Here is a 14,767-nt window from a genome sequence, read left to right on the forward strand (position 1 = left end):
CAATTCAACATATTGCAGACTGCCTGATGTTCCTTCATGAAGTTTTCAGGGCAGTTTGAGCAAGTGGAAATGTTTCTATTCAATTTGAAAATTTGAATTTTGGCAAAGCATTTTTTTTTTTTGGCAAGTAATTTGCTTTCCTTAAAAATTACTTTTCATTGGGCAACTGAAAAACTGAAATAAAACATTTGGGTGGGAAAGTAGAGTTTGCTGATGGAAGATTTTACCCCTAGATTTTCAGTCTTCAGTTGTAAACTTGTAATTTTTGGCCATCAGAAATGAAAAATAATTTGGTTTCTGTTATTTGATGAAATGTCAAACTTTACCATAAATAAGCATGTTCCAGTCATCTCTAGTGCCTGTTTCTAATTCATACATTTGACTTGATTTTTATTCTTGCTATGTTCTGGATCCATCCATTGGGTCTTCTAACTAGTTACAATTGCTGGGTGTTGCTCATTAGGGCTGTAAGAAGCTTCGGATAGAGCTTTGCATCTGGAGAAGCTTCGGACATTTTGGGGCCTGAAGCAGCATGTCTGGGTGGAGGCGCTGGCTGCCTCGGAGCTACCTCCGAGATCCAGCCATAGGGTATAATGGGGAAACAATAAAATATCTATAACTTTGGTTTTTTTGTCTGATTTGGGTGAAATTAGAGGATGAAGCCTGCCAAGTTTCAAGAAGATCGGTGCAGGGATTTTGGGCAACTGTACCCCAAATTCTTGAGAGCAAAACTCCTGTCACGTCTATGTGCTACAACACAGGAGGGTCAAAACTGCAGGGCTGGTAGCTGTTACTGAGGCCACAAAGCCTGCCAAGATTCAAGAAGATCAGTGCAGGAGTTTGGGGGGAACTGCCTCGCAAGCTGCAGACAAGCAAAACTGGTGCCAAGGGTGCTGTGGGACTGACGTTGTCTGTCTTGGGGCGGGAGGGGAGACACGGCTGCAGGCCTGGCTGCTAAGCTGCTGTGTTCCCAGTTACCAATCAATCGTGATTCACCCAGGGACTGAGGGACCAGCTCAATACACAGGACCTACCTGCTACATAACGACTTAATGAACATCAATTAGCACCTACAACACCAGGCTAAGGAGAGGAAAGAATCAATGCAGACATTCAGCTGCCCCAAGACAGACACAGTCTTGGCACCAGTTTTGCCTGTCAGCAGCTAGGGGTGCAGGGCCCCAGGACCCCCCTGCACCCATCTCCTCCACAGCTGGCAGGCGTCACAGCAGGGGCCACCATCCCTGCAGCTGTCACCCCGCTGCGCCTTAACACACAGTGTCTCCCCCGCACACGTTTTGCTTGTCCGCAGCTTGGGGTGCAGTTCCCCCAAGTCCCTTCACCGATCTCCTTGAAACTTGACAGGCTTTGTGGCCTCAGTAAGAGCTACCAGCCCTGTGGTTTTGACCCCCCCGTGTTGTAACACACAGTCGTGACTTGAGTTTGGCTTTCAAGAATTTGGGGTACAGTTCCCCCCAAACCCCTGCACTGATATTCTTGAAACTTGGCAGATTTCATGCGCTCAGCAGAGGCTACCATCCCTGAAGACTTCATCCAGATTGGACAAAAAACAACTAAGTTATAAATATTTCATTGATTCACCATTATACCCTGTGGCCGGATCTCCAAGGCGGCTCCCAAGCTTTGGAGCCACTTCGGCCGGATCGAGGCGGAAACCCGGTCTGGATCTCCGGGTCGGATCGTGGCCATCCGAAGCGGCTGGATCCGAAGCCGGATTGTATCGCTGCCGACTCGCACAGGCCTCTTGCTCATCAGTTTCCAAGTGAGAAGCTCATATATGGGCATGGAGTGATTTATTTCTTCTTGGAAAAGCTAAAGAACGCTTTTGCTTGGAGGTCTTAGTTCTGACTTGCAATTTCTTCTAGCAACCTGGGTGCCAGCACCTTTACATTGGAAACAACCAAAAATGATTTATAAATAGGTACTTTAACGAACTGAAGCTCTGCCTTAGGGGATGTAGCAACAGGCTACACCCTTACCAGACATCTTCTGCTAAAGGGAGCAACATTTGATTTTGCTGGAACAGCCAATGCATTGCTCCAAGAACAAAATGGAGCAACTTGCTCCATGAGAAAACTGGAGAAATACAGGCTAAATAAAATAATCACAAGGTGGATTCGTAATTACCTCAATAATCACAAGGAAAGAGTAACCCATGCTGAAGCACCCTTGTGCCCTAGCCAGCTGGGTTGGTGTCCACATGCGTGCTGCTGTGCAGAAAAAGACTTGGCAGCAGGGTATTACTTGTATTTCCAAGTACTATCCTGCTGCAGAGTTAATTAGTTTCCTGTGCCCTAATAGGGGCACATGTGTAGATGCTGAGACATTTACTATAGAGCTAATTAGTCAGCTCTGCAGTAAATATCTCATGTAGATGCACCCAGCTGGTTATAGATTGATCTTCTTGTTCTCTCTTTTCCCCCTTCCCACTATTGAAGTGACTAGTATTTAGTGGCCAATTAGCTCAGTTGGTTAGAGCATAGTGCTAATAATGCCACGGTTGAATATTTTATCCCTGGAATGACCCGAAGACCTTTCCTGCCTCAGACAGGAGTTTGGATTAGATGTCCTGTCTCTTTTTGCCTTATTCCTCTATGATTTCTATGCTGTTCATTGAATCATATAGAAGCGGGGCTGGGAGGGACCACCATGGGTCATCTAGTCTAACTTGTATAGGTCATCTAGTCTAACCCTCTCCCTGAGGCAGAGTGATTCCTATCCAAATCATCCTATACAGACAACAGTGAAAGTAGGAGTTCATTCCCTGCCACTGAGATGCTCAGGTACTTTACAGAGCCTGAGTCTAGCTCCATCAAATTTGTTCTCTTTCTGTTGCCAAGACATCTTCCCTCTTGGCTACGTAGCCTAACCTCAACAGGAAGGTACTCTCAGCCCTGCGTGGCCTGAGGCCTGATGACTAGGTTGTATCTTTTGCTGTGAAACTAAGAATTCAGATCCCTTCAGGAAGAGATGAGCCTAGAAACTGGGTAGGTGCCCTTGCCAACTGGGTGATGGGAAAAGGTGAGACAGACATGCACCAAACAGTGTCAAACAGCTACTGGTTGCACTTTGTGTTGAGCCCACTTTTGGGGGTGTTCACTGCATCCCTGGGTATGCATGGCAGAACTTAACCTTAACAAAGCATAAATGGACTAGATGACTCTGGGACAGTATTCAGTCACTTCTGAGCACTTGCATTAAATTCTGGCAATTACACAAGGCAAAGCAGATGTTGTTAGATGATTTGTCTTCATAAAAAATCGTATCACTTCTGCATCTTAGCAGTGAAACAGAATTTTGTCCTAAGCCTCTTTGGGCTTTTGCAAACCTCTTTTAAGTTAAAGTGCATTAAAACCCCAGGGACTGTAACAACTCCGTTGCGTTAGCAGAGACCTGGCAAAGAGGGCCAAGAGTATAGCACAGAGTAACCATCACCCCTTATTGCCCCTTTTCTTAATACCTGATGATCCATGTTCTGCACTAACATTGCTATAGCACCTGGGGTTAGGTCCTGACATTGGTGATCCAGCTTATGCTACCTTGATCATGCAGAGTCAAATCGTCTACTTGTGTAAACTGGCATAGTTCAGTTGAAGTCAGTGTGGCTACACAGATTTACAGACCTTGAGGATGTCTCTCTCATGATCTCCCCTGATATTTATTTAATATTCTCTCTGGAAATAACTCTGAACAGGTATCTTGACTTCTTTTGTGCTCTAACTGTACATCCCAAGCCTCTAAGGAAAATTCCTACCAGTAATTAGATGTTCTTTCCAAGAGGATGTTTCACCCGTGGTAGTGATATAAGAGGAGTTTTGCCCTGCACACAAGAACACCACGAGACCTTTGCAGCATTGAAGGTGTAAATGAGACTTAAAGGATGCATTGGTTTTGTTGTGGACCTCTCTGAATGGGTGATTTCACCTTGTCAGAGGCCATCCTTACAAGAGGGTCGAATTCAAATAGCTATGTGTGGGAGTCTGTGACAGATAGGAAACAGCAAGTGAAGTGAGCTTATACACTTATACATATGTCCCTACTTATACACTTTGACTTATGTCCCTACATTTTATAAACTGACTTCTTTCAGGAACCTGAGTTCTGCAGACATGGGACGCCAGACCATGAGAAACTACCCTGGCCTGGTTGATTCAGTCATGACTTATGCCCAGAACTGTGTGGCTGCTAACCGACCTGATGATAAGGTACCATACATCCCTCTCATTTACTCACAGATCATCAGCTAGTGTCCAAACTAAGCCCTGGACTAGCGACATGAACCATTGTTTCTTTTTTAAAGAAATATTTTCAAAGCTTGTAGTAAAAACACAAATGAGGCTTTGTAAATCTCTCAGGAGCTCCATTCCAGGCCCAGATGAGAACGCTGCAGCTTCTCTTGTCCTGCAAAGGTTGTGTCTGGTATTATAGGAGAACAAAGTTTGGGACTGCCAATGAACTTCTCTTCATCTTGCAAGGGTAACAGAGACTGTACATAATAGCAGAACTGACTTTCTGAGTTTCTGTAGGGTAGAAAGGGGCATGGGCTGTATCCATTTTCTTTGCTGTCTATATATATTTATAACACATGGGAAGAAGGAGCTTTTAGGCCCAGCTTTTAAAAATTTGGCACCCTATTCACAATTGTCATCTCCATTAAAGTACCAAAGATTGTCAAAAGTGTCTGGAACACGGATGCTCCCATTGTGTCATCTGTAGCAAGGTTTTCAGAAGAGCTCAGCTTCTTATGTGCTCCCAAACTGGAGAGCTCGTCTGAAAATCCAGTGAATGATTTTGTTGCCCAAGTGGGTGCTGGGCTCTTTTGAAAATTCTGCTTATTAGTGTCATCCTGGAAACTGCTGAACCCATCCAACACTTTTGTTCTGGTCCCCACTTTGTCACTGACTCACTGAGTTAGTGTGTACTGGATGGAAAATATTTTAAAGGCCCAACCTAGTGAAGATCATTCACTTTTCTGTTTAGTTCTTATTCAGTCATTCCTCAGATAATCTCAGCAGGCTTTGTGCCTGACTCAAGACAGCAAAGACAGTCACACTCAAGATTTGGCATATCGTATTTATGTCCTGGCAGTGGCATCCTACATGCCATATACAGCAGCGCTGTCAGTAAATCTGTCTGTAAATACATGCACTGTCTCGTGTGCCCATCCAAATATTAAACTGTTGTGTTTATTCTGGGGGTGATTTTAGTCTGTGGAGAACTGCCTCTGCATCCTGCACAATCTCTCCTACCGCCTGGATGCTGAGGTGCCCAATAAATACACCCAACTCAACCACATGGCCCGGAATGCCTCCATGGACCGAACTCTCACAGGCTGCTTCAACAGCAGAGGAGGAAAACTGGAGGTAAGACACGTTGCTCAGTGCCTGGATATGAGGGCCTCACTAGGTTCAGGCAAAGAGCAACTGCACTCCCACATGCCCAGTGTCAGGAAGAGGGTTCAGAATAGTTGGGGCAGGGATTATAGAGGCATCACATGTCCTGTGCTTAGCATCATGGGGGGAGGTGAGAGGGTCAGTCTGTTCCAGACCAGTTAACAACAGGTAGGGGGGTCAGTTGTGCATGCCAAGGGCAAGATGCATGCAGATAGTTGCATGCTACCTCTAAAGGAACAAGGGATAATGAAGCGTGAGTCCTGTGACAAGTTCCAGTCTCTTAAATATCAACCCCTTATTTACCCTTAGGAAGATGGGTATAATGTCCCTCTGCCTGAGGAGGATTACAAACCCAGAGGAGCCAGCTGGCTTTACCATTCTGATGCCATCCGCACATACCTGTCCCTGATGGACAAGAGCAAGAAAGACTCCACCCTGGAAGCTTGTGCAGGAGCTCTGCAGAACCTCACTGCAAGCAGAGGACTGGTGAGAACTCTCTCTCTCTCATGCAAAGTGGTGCATAAATGTTCACATTGAGCATGAGCAGTAGGCAACACATTGGCCAGTCAGGCACACAACGCTGTGCGTGTGCTGGGACCACATGAATAAGTAACAAGGTTTTGCTCGGCAAACTTCAGAACCAGTGGGTTTTAGACCCTGCCCTGTCTTGGACCCAGGTTCTGGCTCCCTTCACCAGGTGCAGGGGTTGAACTTGCATCTTTCTGACATCGTTGCACAGTGCTCGAACCACCAGGCTCCAGGTTAGGCCTCTTCCTGGGGGTGTCTCCACCCTTTCTTTTGAGGAAGGTCCTCTGGCAGCCAAGAGAGGAAGATATGTGGGCCAGGAGGCAGAGAGCAAGCTGGGGGGTATGTAGCTCAGTGAGAAGGGTGTTGCTCTGGAAAGGAGAAGTAGCTCAGACCCTTGCTCCCTATGAAGCAGAAACTTTCTCATGAAATGGCTTGCCATCCATTTTACCCAATAAATATCAAATGCAAGGTTCAGTGATTTAGGCTGAAGAAGAGGGTTGGGCTGAAGAGAAGACTGGGCAATAACCAGTCTCTGGCCTGGTGCTAAGAACATTGCTAGGAAGTCGGAGAAAACAAGTTCAGACCCCCTCAGAGTGAAAGTGGTTTAGAACCGGGGTTTCCCTGTGCCAGAGTGAGTTCCCTAGTCACTTAGCTATTGGACTAAAATGCGGGATGACCCTCTTCCTCATCCACCCTTTTTGGGGAAGTACATCCTACCTTCGCTGCCATAGCGTAACATCCTGTACATGCACAATAGCCCTGCCAAAAATGCTACTTATGCAACTGAAAATCTACCACTTGAGCACATAAAGTGAAATAATATGCTGCCCCTAATGATTCACTGGGGGCCAGATTCTATTCCAGCTATTAGACTTAGGCACCTACATGTAATTCTGTTACATCTGGTTCAAATCCCTAAAAATCCATTATTGTGCCTACCTTGGTGTCTGTGCTGGTTCTTAGCAAAAAGTACAAAGATAAATTATGCCTTGTTGGATGTTAAATCCAGATTCCTTTCATATGGGATTTCTGGCTGTTTTCTGGATAATGATCATTTTTCCCTATGACATTGCTCATGGTACTGAGGTGAGGTGACCTGCATGTCACAGATGCAAAGCAGCACATCAACGACGTGGAACAATATCATGATTTTTAAGGCAGTACTTTTTCAGGTGTAGATGTGGATTTTGGTATGTTGAAATGTGCAGGGGCTAAATTAAGTCCACACTGCAAATATACAGCCTGATTTCACAAGCCTTCTTGGTACCAGCTTTTATTGAGGAAATCCGTGTGCAGGGAATTGGCCGAATGGGATCATTAACCCTTTAGGTTACAGACTAGAGCAGGGGCGAACAATTATTTTGGGCGGAGGGCTGCTTACTGAGTTTGGCAAGCCATCGAGGGCCACATGACAGGCAGCCAGGGGCAGATCAATATTAATTTTCTAAATTTTTAGGGGCCCTACGGGTCGGATGGAATGGCTTGGCAGGCTGCACTCAGCCCGCGGGCCGCATTTTGCCCGCCGCTGGACTAGAGGTTCTGTACTTTGCTCAGCTCCCTGGTAATAGATAACACCAAACGTATCTCTTACAGTCAGATGAAGTAATCAAATTATTTTGTTGTCACTCACTTCAACCCAATGGAACGTGCTGTTGGCAGCACATTCCACATATTCATTGCTTGCAAGGAGGAACAATGTCTATCAGTAACATGTGCCTCTCTTGGAAGAAAGCATGCAGCTGTCTGGCAGTGCAGTATTGTTCAACAGCTTGTTTGGTGATAAGCCAAGAATTTGAAAAAAAATGAAGATTTAAAATTAGGCTTCTATTCCTGTATGTAAGCACCTAAATGACAGCCTGATTTTCAGAGTTGCTGAGCCACACTGTTACACTAACGTAAATGAGGTCAGATCCCTGTGCAAGTGTCTGTGTCCAATAAATGATGCATTTCTCTCAGGTCAGAAGAGAGGTAGCATAGGTGTATTTTGTGCAGGAAATGTAAAGATCTTCAACTGTTAACAAGCTCAGGCACAACTGTCCCCCCCCGGGCTCACAAGGGGACAGAACACCCATCCCCTAACAAACTGTTCATCGACAGAAATGAATAAAAAATGGCTTGTGAGGAAAGTGGCTGCAGAAGAACAAAGCATTTTCTGCAGTTTTGCTTATGATGTAGCTATATTTACCTTGCAGTCCACCGTGAGTGTGCCCCAGAATACTGTGCGTATTACAGCTGTATCATGCAAGGCTTAGAGGTAACTAATAAACTCTATTTTGTTTCTCAGATGTCTAATGCAATGAGCCAGGTGATTGGTTTGAAGGAAAAGGGATTGCCTCGTATAGCACGGCTTCTCCGGTCCAACAGCTCTGAAGTTGTTCGATCTGGGACTTCTTTGCTGAGCAACATGTCCCGACATCCTGTTCTCCATAAAACCATGGGTAAGAAGCTTCAGCCAAAGAGGTTTCTAAGGTTTTTTTAGTTTCTCCCCTTCCATCACAAACTCGCCTTCCTTTGTGGACCTTCTAGTTGAATTCCGACAAGCATCCCTCTTGGCATTACTTCCCCAAGCAAATATATTCGTATACCACTTCTCCTCTCCAAGATGGATGTTCAGCAGAGCTGGGATAGTGGCCAAGTGATGCTATTTGGCCACAGGCCTTAGAAGGAACTCTTAAGATGCCATCCTTTGGACTAGTGTGTAGTCTGGTTAAATAGACTACTTCTAAGAGATGTCTGTGGTGTGCTTTATAGATAAAACAGATCAGCTGGTCTTTCTGGACTTTTAGTTTATATATTGGAGTATTTCCTTGGTTGAATTGGTCTGGGTTTTGGAGGTAACAGTATATATGGTCTCCTGGCTTTTTTGAGGGTCACTGCTTATGGCAATGAGCCATTTCAATCTCAGATGTTTAAAGAAAGTAGCATTTATTGTGCTACTACCACTTGGCATTAAGAATACCACCATTAGGACTTCCAGGCTTTATAACAAGTAGTATTCAACCAAGGGGTCCCATTGATCTGATTGATTTAAGTGCTGATTGGAGCCTTCCATCTTTAGCTCACCAGGTGCTTCCAGATGTGTCGCATCTCCTGTCCTCCCAGAGTGCAAACACCAACACCTATGGAGAGATCATGTCATCAGCTTGCTACACTCTGAGGAACCTCATCATGTCCAACCCACACCTGGGCAAATCCTGCTTGACAAGCAACGTGATAAATAATGTATTAAGCCTCTGCCGAAATGGGTGAGTCTTGGTGAGGAGCAGACTAGAACTAAGGCCCAGACAGTGGAAGTGATTTGCCCAAGTTCACCCAGCAAGCCAGAGGCAACAATGGAAACAGACCCCAGGCCTCTCAAGTCCCAGTATGATGCTTTGCCCACTAGATTCTACTGGTACCTTGTTGTTATCAATTAGTGTAATTAATGATGGGTGTCTAAACAGTTAGGTTGGACAGTCTCCTTTCCCTTGAGCATGAACCAACTCAAACATCATAAGTTGGAAAATTTACCCCAGACAAGAAATGGTTCCAAGTTTGTGCTGTGTTCTGGAGACACCGTGGGAAAAATGCAGAGATTGGGGCAGCAAGAAAAAGACCAATATTGAGACGCTACAAACAAAACAGTGGAAAGGAGGAAAGGAATATCCAAATGAAGAAATATAGGGCAGGCTCTTGTACTGGTCTGTCTTTCGGATTGACCCTCTGTTATGAAAAAAGATGACAGGCTGCATCTTGGCCAAAAACTAAACCGACCATGGGGAAAATTTTGGTTTAAATGAGAGTAGAAGAGGTCTGCAAACTCAATCTAATTTTCCAAAACCAAAACGGAGCTTTAGAAGTTAATGAACAGTCAGACTCCAAGAAGTTTGCCTAGGCCTACAGGAGGATTTATTGCGTTACACCTGATGCAGTCCCCACACAGCACATTAAAGACAACGGTGGGAATTGGATCAGGACCTTAATCTGCTCCTTTTTATAGAACCTCTGTCATGATCGACTGAGTGGAGGCCTGAGCTTCTCACAGACCACAAGATTTTCAGGATCAAATATCCATGGGCTTTGTATAGCTCTAGTATAAGCTGCATGAGCGTGTATTGCCTGGCACTGCGCATTTTTTAAGCTGTTTGGTGGAGTTAGTCGTCAGTTGAGTTCATTTCACATGGGCCTTGTCTGTATTACAAGGATTCTGCCAATAGAGGCTTTGCTGCCAGACAGCAGCCACTCTATGGAAGCCAACAGAGAGCCTGCACATCCTCACGGCTGCTGGCAGTGCTGCATGGCTTCAGCACAGCAGTTATGCCAGCAAGGCACGTGGTATACCATTGGAGGCACTGGCAGTTCAGGGGACTATAGCAGCCAGCTGGAGGCCTAGTTGACCCCATGCATCTCCTGTTAGGTAGCAGCAGCAGCTTTCTTTCAGTCAGAGAAATGATATTGCTCTCTTGGCAGAAACAAAGGCTGCTGTTGTGGTAGGGGAGCTGGGAGTGTAGACACACTGTAACGTAAAACAGGCTGTAGTCCAACCAGCAGCTTAAGTGTAGCTTTGTCCAGCTGCATTATTTTTAGAGCTGGGCAGCTCCCTGTCTGGTTTTGTTTTGCAGAACCTCATGATCCAGGGTTGGGATAGGAAAGTGTCCAAGCTACAGAGTCTGAACCAAGTTAGAGCTTACCCAGTGTATAGGGTATCCAGCATTCATGAGCGTCTGGTGCATCCTGAGTCTGGGGGGACACAGATTGCCGATGGAGGGGAGGAGCGAGTCCCTCAGTGGCCAATCGCCGGTTTGCAGCTGGTGCTTCCCAGGGGTGCACGGCCGATCTCAGGGGGTGCTTGTGCACCTGCATGCACCCCCTACCTGTCACCAATGCCAGCATTTATATTTGCCCAGTCATAGTGATAAGAACAGGCAGTGAAGCTCTGATCCAGTTATGACCCAAAGTCATAGGAAGATGCAATTCAGTTTTTAGCTGGGCAAACCCCCATTACCATTTGCTGAGTAATGATTCCATGATTACCACGTATTTTTGTTGCTATTTTTATTCAAGTCATAGCTCCTGCATTTCCACTGGACAGTTCAGGGGACTGCAGCAGCCAGCTGGAGGCCTAGATGACCCCACACATCTTCTGTTAGATAGCAGCAGCAGTTTTCTTTGAATCAGAGAAATGGCTCTCCTGGCAGAAAGAAGGGCTGATGCTGTGGTTTACAGGGTTATTCCTGTAAGTGCACTACTGAGTAATCCAGTCAGCCCACGTCTGCATAAATCCAGCAATAAGACTGTCCAATTTCCTTTGTGTTTTTCCATCCCTTCAATTCCACACCTCAGGAATGTCTCTTTAGCTTAGTGCAGTCCCAATCATTTGGGCCACAGCCCAACTCCCCTCCTTCCTTTGTGCTTACCCCCTTTGCATACCAACAGCTGGGTGCCAAATGACCTCTTCAAGGCAGTGCACAAGGTCGTGGTTGAATAACTTTCAGCATGGCTAGCTCATCCCCGTGCAGACATCACACGTGTCCTTCTTTGTGGATGGCGCTTGGGTTGTGAGAGTTGCTGGTCTCTGGCCAGCCAAAATTCAGTGGGTTCCTTTCATCCTTCCAGCTCCTGCCCAAAAGCCGCTGAGGCTGCTCGTCTCCTACTGAGTGACCTTTGGTCAAATAGGGAGCTTCAGAGTGTGCTCAAACAGGTAAGAAAAATGTGGGTTTTTTTCTATTTTAGTTTCTCCCCTTCCATCACAAACTCGCCTTCCTTTGTGGACCTTCTAGTACCAAAGAGGGGGCTAGATAAAGGCTGAGCTGTGGTGTGATGGTTAGAGTACTTTACTGGAAAGTCTGAGATTCCCTAGCGCAAACCCCCTCAGGATCCTGATAGCAAGAACTCGAGACCTCCAGTTTTCCAAATGAGTGCCAGTGAGCTGGGAGGAAGGGGACAGATGGAAACTCCTTTACCATTCTTCAGTCTAAATCTGGCTATCACAGGTTTGGGTTAACTCCATTTTAAGTGTTTAAGGCTGCTGTCCTTCCACAAGAGCCACATGTGTACATGCTATAGCCACTATGGCGTATGCTCTGTCTGTGCAACTTAGTAGCAGCCTGTAGTTGTCCATGTGCAGTTCCCTATGAGTTAGGGAATAGAATAACTCTGGGTGCACAAGTGCCAAAAAATGGCCACTCGGACAACTAGGAAAGCGTAGAATGTCACCCTTATTGTCCTTAGACATCCAGACCTGGCCCTCCTTCTGTGTACGCTGGTACACGTTAGGAGCAACTCCAACGTCTTGCCCAAAGCAAGTGTAAGTGGCAGAAGCTGGTCATGGGGACTCTATCTCACATGAGTTCATGGAAGCTGACTGATAGATACAACATCAAGGCTTTTTTTTCTCCCTTCTCCCTTTCTTCTGCTTGTCCAGAGACTTGCTCTGCAACCACCTTTCTATGTCAGACTTAGACTAATCTTCAGAGCAGCAAGAAATATACCCAGGAATTGTCTTGTTCCCAGCTTCCTTAGCAGAATCCCCAAACCTGCAGTTTCTGGAAGCCCATGTAGAATAGACTAGCCTCTAAGCAGTCCTCTTTGACCAAACCAAGCTTCTCCTTGCCCATACTAAAGAAAGCTGGCAGCAACACGAGAATAAATGGAGTGACTAAGTAGAAAAGCAACTTCCAGACAGCAGATGCCTGTGGATTGTAAATGAACATAATTTTTAGAATAAAAGTAATTTTCTTTTATATCGCTGCACATGACCTTACTTCAGCCATTTTAGGATGGCAAGTTAATCCACCTCCATCTGGGCAAGACTGAGCTCCTTTTGTATATTCCATACGTGGTCATTGTATGTATATGCAACAAACATGCATGCTCATTTCCCTTTTTCTAGCATAGGGAGGAATGCTTTCTCCTCAAGGAATGGTAAGGTCCTGCTATGAGAAGTGGGAAGGCAATGTAGGAAAGACTCATTCTACCAATACATACGATTTATTTACATGACATTAGTATCACACAACTCTGTGTAGGCCCAAGGTTGTACAGGGGCCATGCAGCATGACCAAATGTTTCTGTGACGGACATATGGAGCTGACTTGTGGAGTGCAGGCAGGGTTTTGAGGCAGAACAGAAAAATGACTTATGACTGATGACAGTAGATACTGATTTGGACTCTACCTGCACTAACTGCATTTGGCATATTTTTCATACCTCCTTCTGCAGCAAGGATTTGATAAGAACATGATGGGATCCTTAGCTTCGACCACTTTCAGGACCCTGTCCTCCAGATTTTAGAGACCTCCAGCAGAAGATGAAGCTGCAGGTGAGAGAATGGGATTGTCAATGTTGGAGTATCTGCAGTATTCAAGGACCGGCAAGATGGTGCCTTGACCTCATCAGCAATGTCATATCTATACATCTGCTGCTTTGCAGATGATGAGCACTAGAGGCTGTTCCCAGGGGTCTAGCAATATATTCAGAGATAAACTCTATGGGGCAGGAATTTTGCCTCCTGTGTTTGTACAGTGCCAAACACATTTTGCCTCCTGTGTTTGTACAGTGCCAAATGTGATAGACCAATGAAGCCTCATCTCTTCAAACAGGACAGCACATCTGTGGTTTCAATCTTTTTTGCCAACTAGAAAATGAATTCTTAAATCTCAGTTTACAAAATGAAGTTACTAGACAAAGACATCTTCTGTTCCAGATGCAAAGATATCCATCCAGAAACATGTTCATTCTTGGACCATGAGTCATATCAGTTAGACCTTGTGAATATTACAATATTTCCAATACTTGCTATGGCTCTTAGCAGGTCTAATGACTTTCTGAACCTCTAAGCAAATCTTTGAAAAGCCTTATGAATCTTTAAGCAAATCTCTGAAAAACCCGGTTTGATAGGTAAAAACTAAGAAATCATGTCATCTGCATAACACAGATAGAGAGGTTAAAGTTAATGTTTTTAGATGTTCACTAAACTGTATTTCAGATGTGCTAATTGTCTGTATCTGTAACTGAAGTGAAGGGAACTGTGGGGTGATCAGCACCACCTCGTAAATACTGGGCTATCTGGGGTGTGTGTAGCTAAAAAAATAAGTAAATTAGTAATCAGTCCCAGTCCGTGGATGCCCTTTGTGGATAAACATCTTGTTGGCTGCTAGCCCAGCCCTACTATAGGGCCAAAAAGATGCAAGAGTCAACGAGCTGCGGTTGCACATTGGGGAATTGCACCCATATTGACTAACATCATCACCTCTGCTCACAGTCATAATGTACAGGTAGGCAGGGGAGTGTAGCAGCAATTAAATGAACTTACGGTTTTAACACAGACAAATGATGTTAAGATTTCTGAATGTGAAGGAGTCAGTTTGAAAGGATTAATGTTTTCTTTCATTTTCAGGGTTTATCATTGGTTCATGTCTGGGAAGATCCAATCCACGAGGGATTAGGCGGGACATTGAAGACATACAGTGTTTCTAGAGTTAAGCTCACCTGTAAAGATAACTAAGTACAACAATTTTATGTGGACGATACTGATATTTTAAAGCATTTTCTTCATTTCTTAGAGGGGGTAGGGTGGGGAGGGGAGTTTTCAGTTTAAAATGTCTTGATGTCAAAGCTTGTGTGTGTGTTTGTGTTCATGTATGAGCACACATTCACATATCTCCATACCCATCCGCCCACACCCAGACACACACAAGCAGACTTTTCCAGTGGGTTTCCTAGGGGGGTTAGTCCCCACAAATTCTATTGTAAATCATTGGAAGGTGTGTACTTAACCCTCTCAGGAGTTTCTGAAAACCCCATGCTATATATGTACTAACCACTGCTTTATCAAACCCTTGTCA

General features: G+C 45.1%; 1 protein-coding gene across 2 annotated transcripts in view; it reads left to right on the top strand.

Annotated features, from left to right (window-relative positions):
- Nucleotides 1-14,517, top strand: part of PKP1 (plakophilin 1) — a 51,505-nt gene extending 36,988 nt beyond the window's left edge. For both annotated transcript variants that reach the window (XM_019546327.1, XM_019546328.1), the window contains exons 7-14: nucleotides 4,112-4,226; nucleotides 5,229-5,384; nucleotides 5,724-5,900; nucleotides 8,227-8,380; nucleotides 9,001-9,187; nucleotides 11,538-11,622; nucleotides 13,143-13,242; nucleotides 14,320-14,517. In XM_019546327.1, the coding sequence (XP_019401872.1) occupies nucleotides 4,112-4,226; nucleotides 5,229-5,384; nucleotides 5,724-5,900; nucleotides 8,227-8,380; nucleotides 9,001-9,187; nucleotides 11,538-11,622; nucleotides 13,143-13,214 (946 nt within the window). In that variant the 3' untranslated portion in view covers nucleotides 13,215-13,242; nucleotides 14,320-14,517. The remainder of the gene's footprint in view (nucleotides 1-4,111; nucleotides 4,227-5,228; nucleotides 5,385-5,723; nucleotides 5,901-8,226; nucleotides 8,381-9,000; nucleotides 9,188-11,537; nucleotides 11,623-13,142; nucleotides 13,243-14,319) is intronic.
- The last annotated feature ends 250 nt before the right edge of the window (nucleotides 14,518-14,767 follow it).

This window comes from Crocodylus porosus, unplaced genomic scaffold, assembly GCF_001723895.1.
Source record: "Crocodylus porosus isolate Cpor-Errol unplaced genomic scaffold, CroPor_comp1, whole genome shotgun sequence".
Lineage (NCBI taxonomy): Eukaryota > Metazoa > Chordata > Crocodylia > Crocodylidae > Crocodylus > Crocodylus porosus.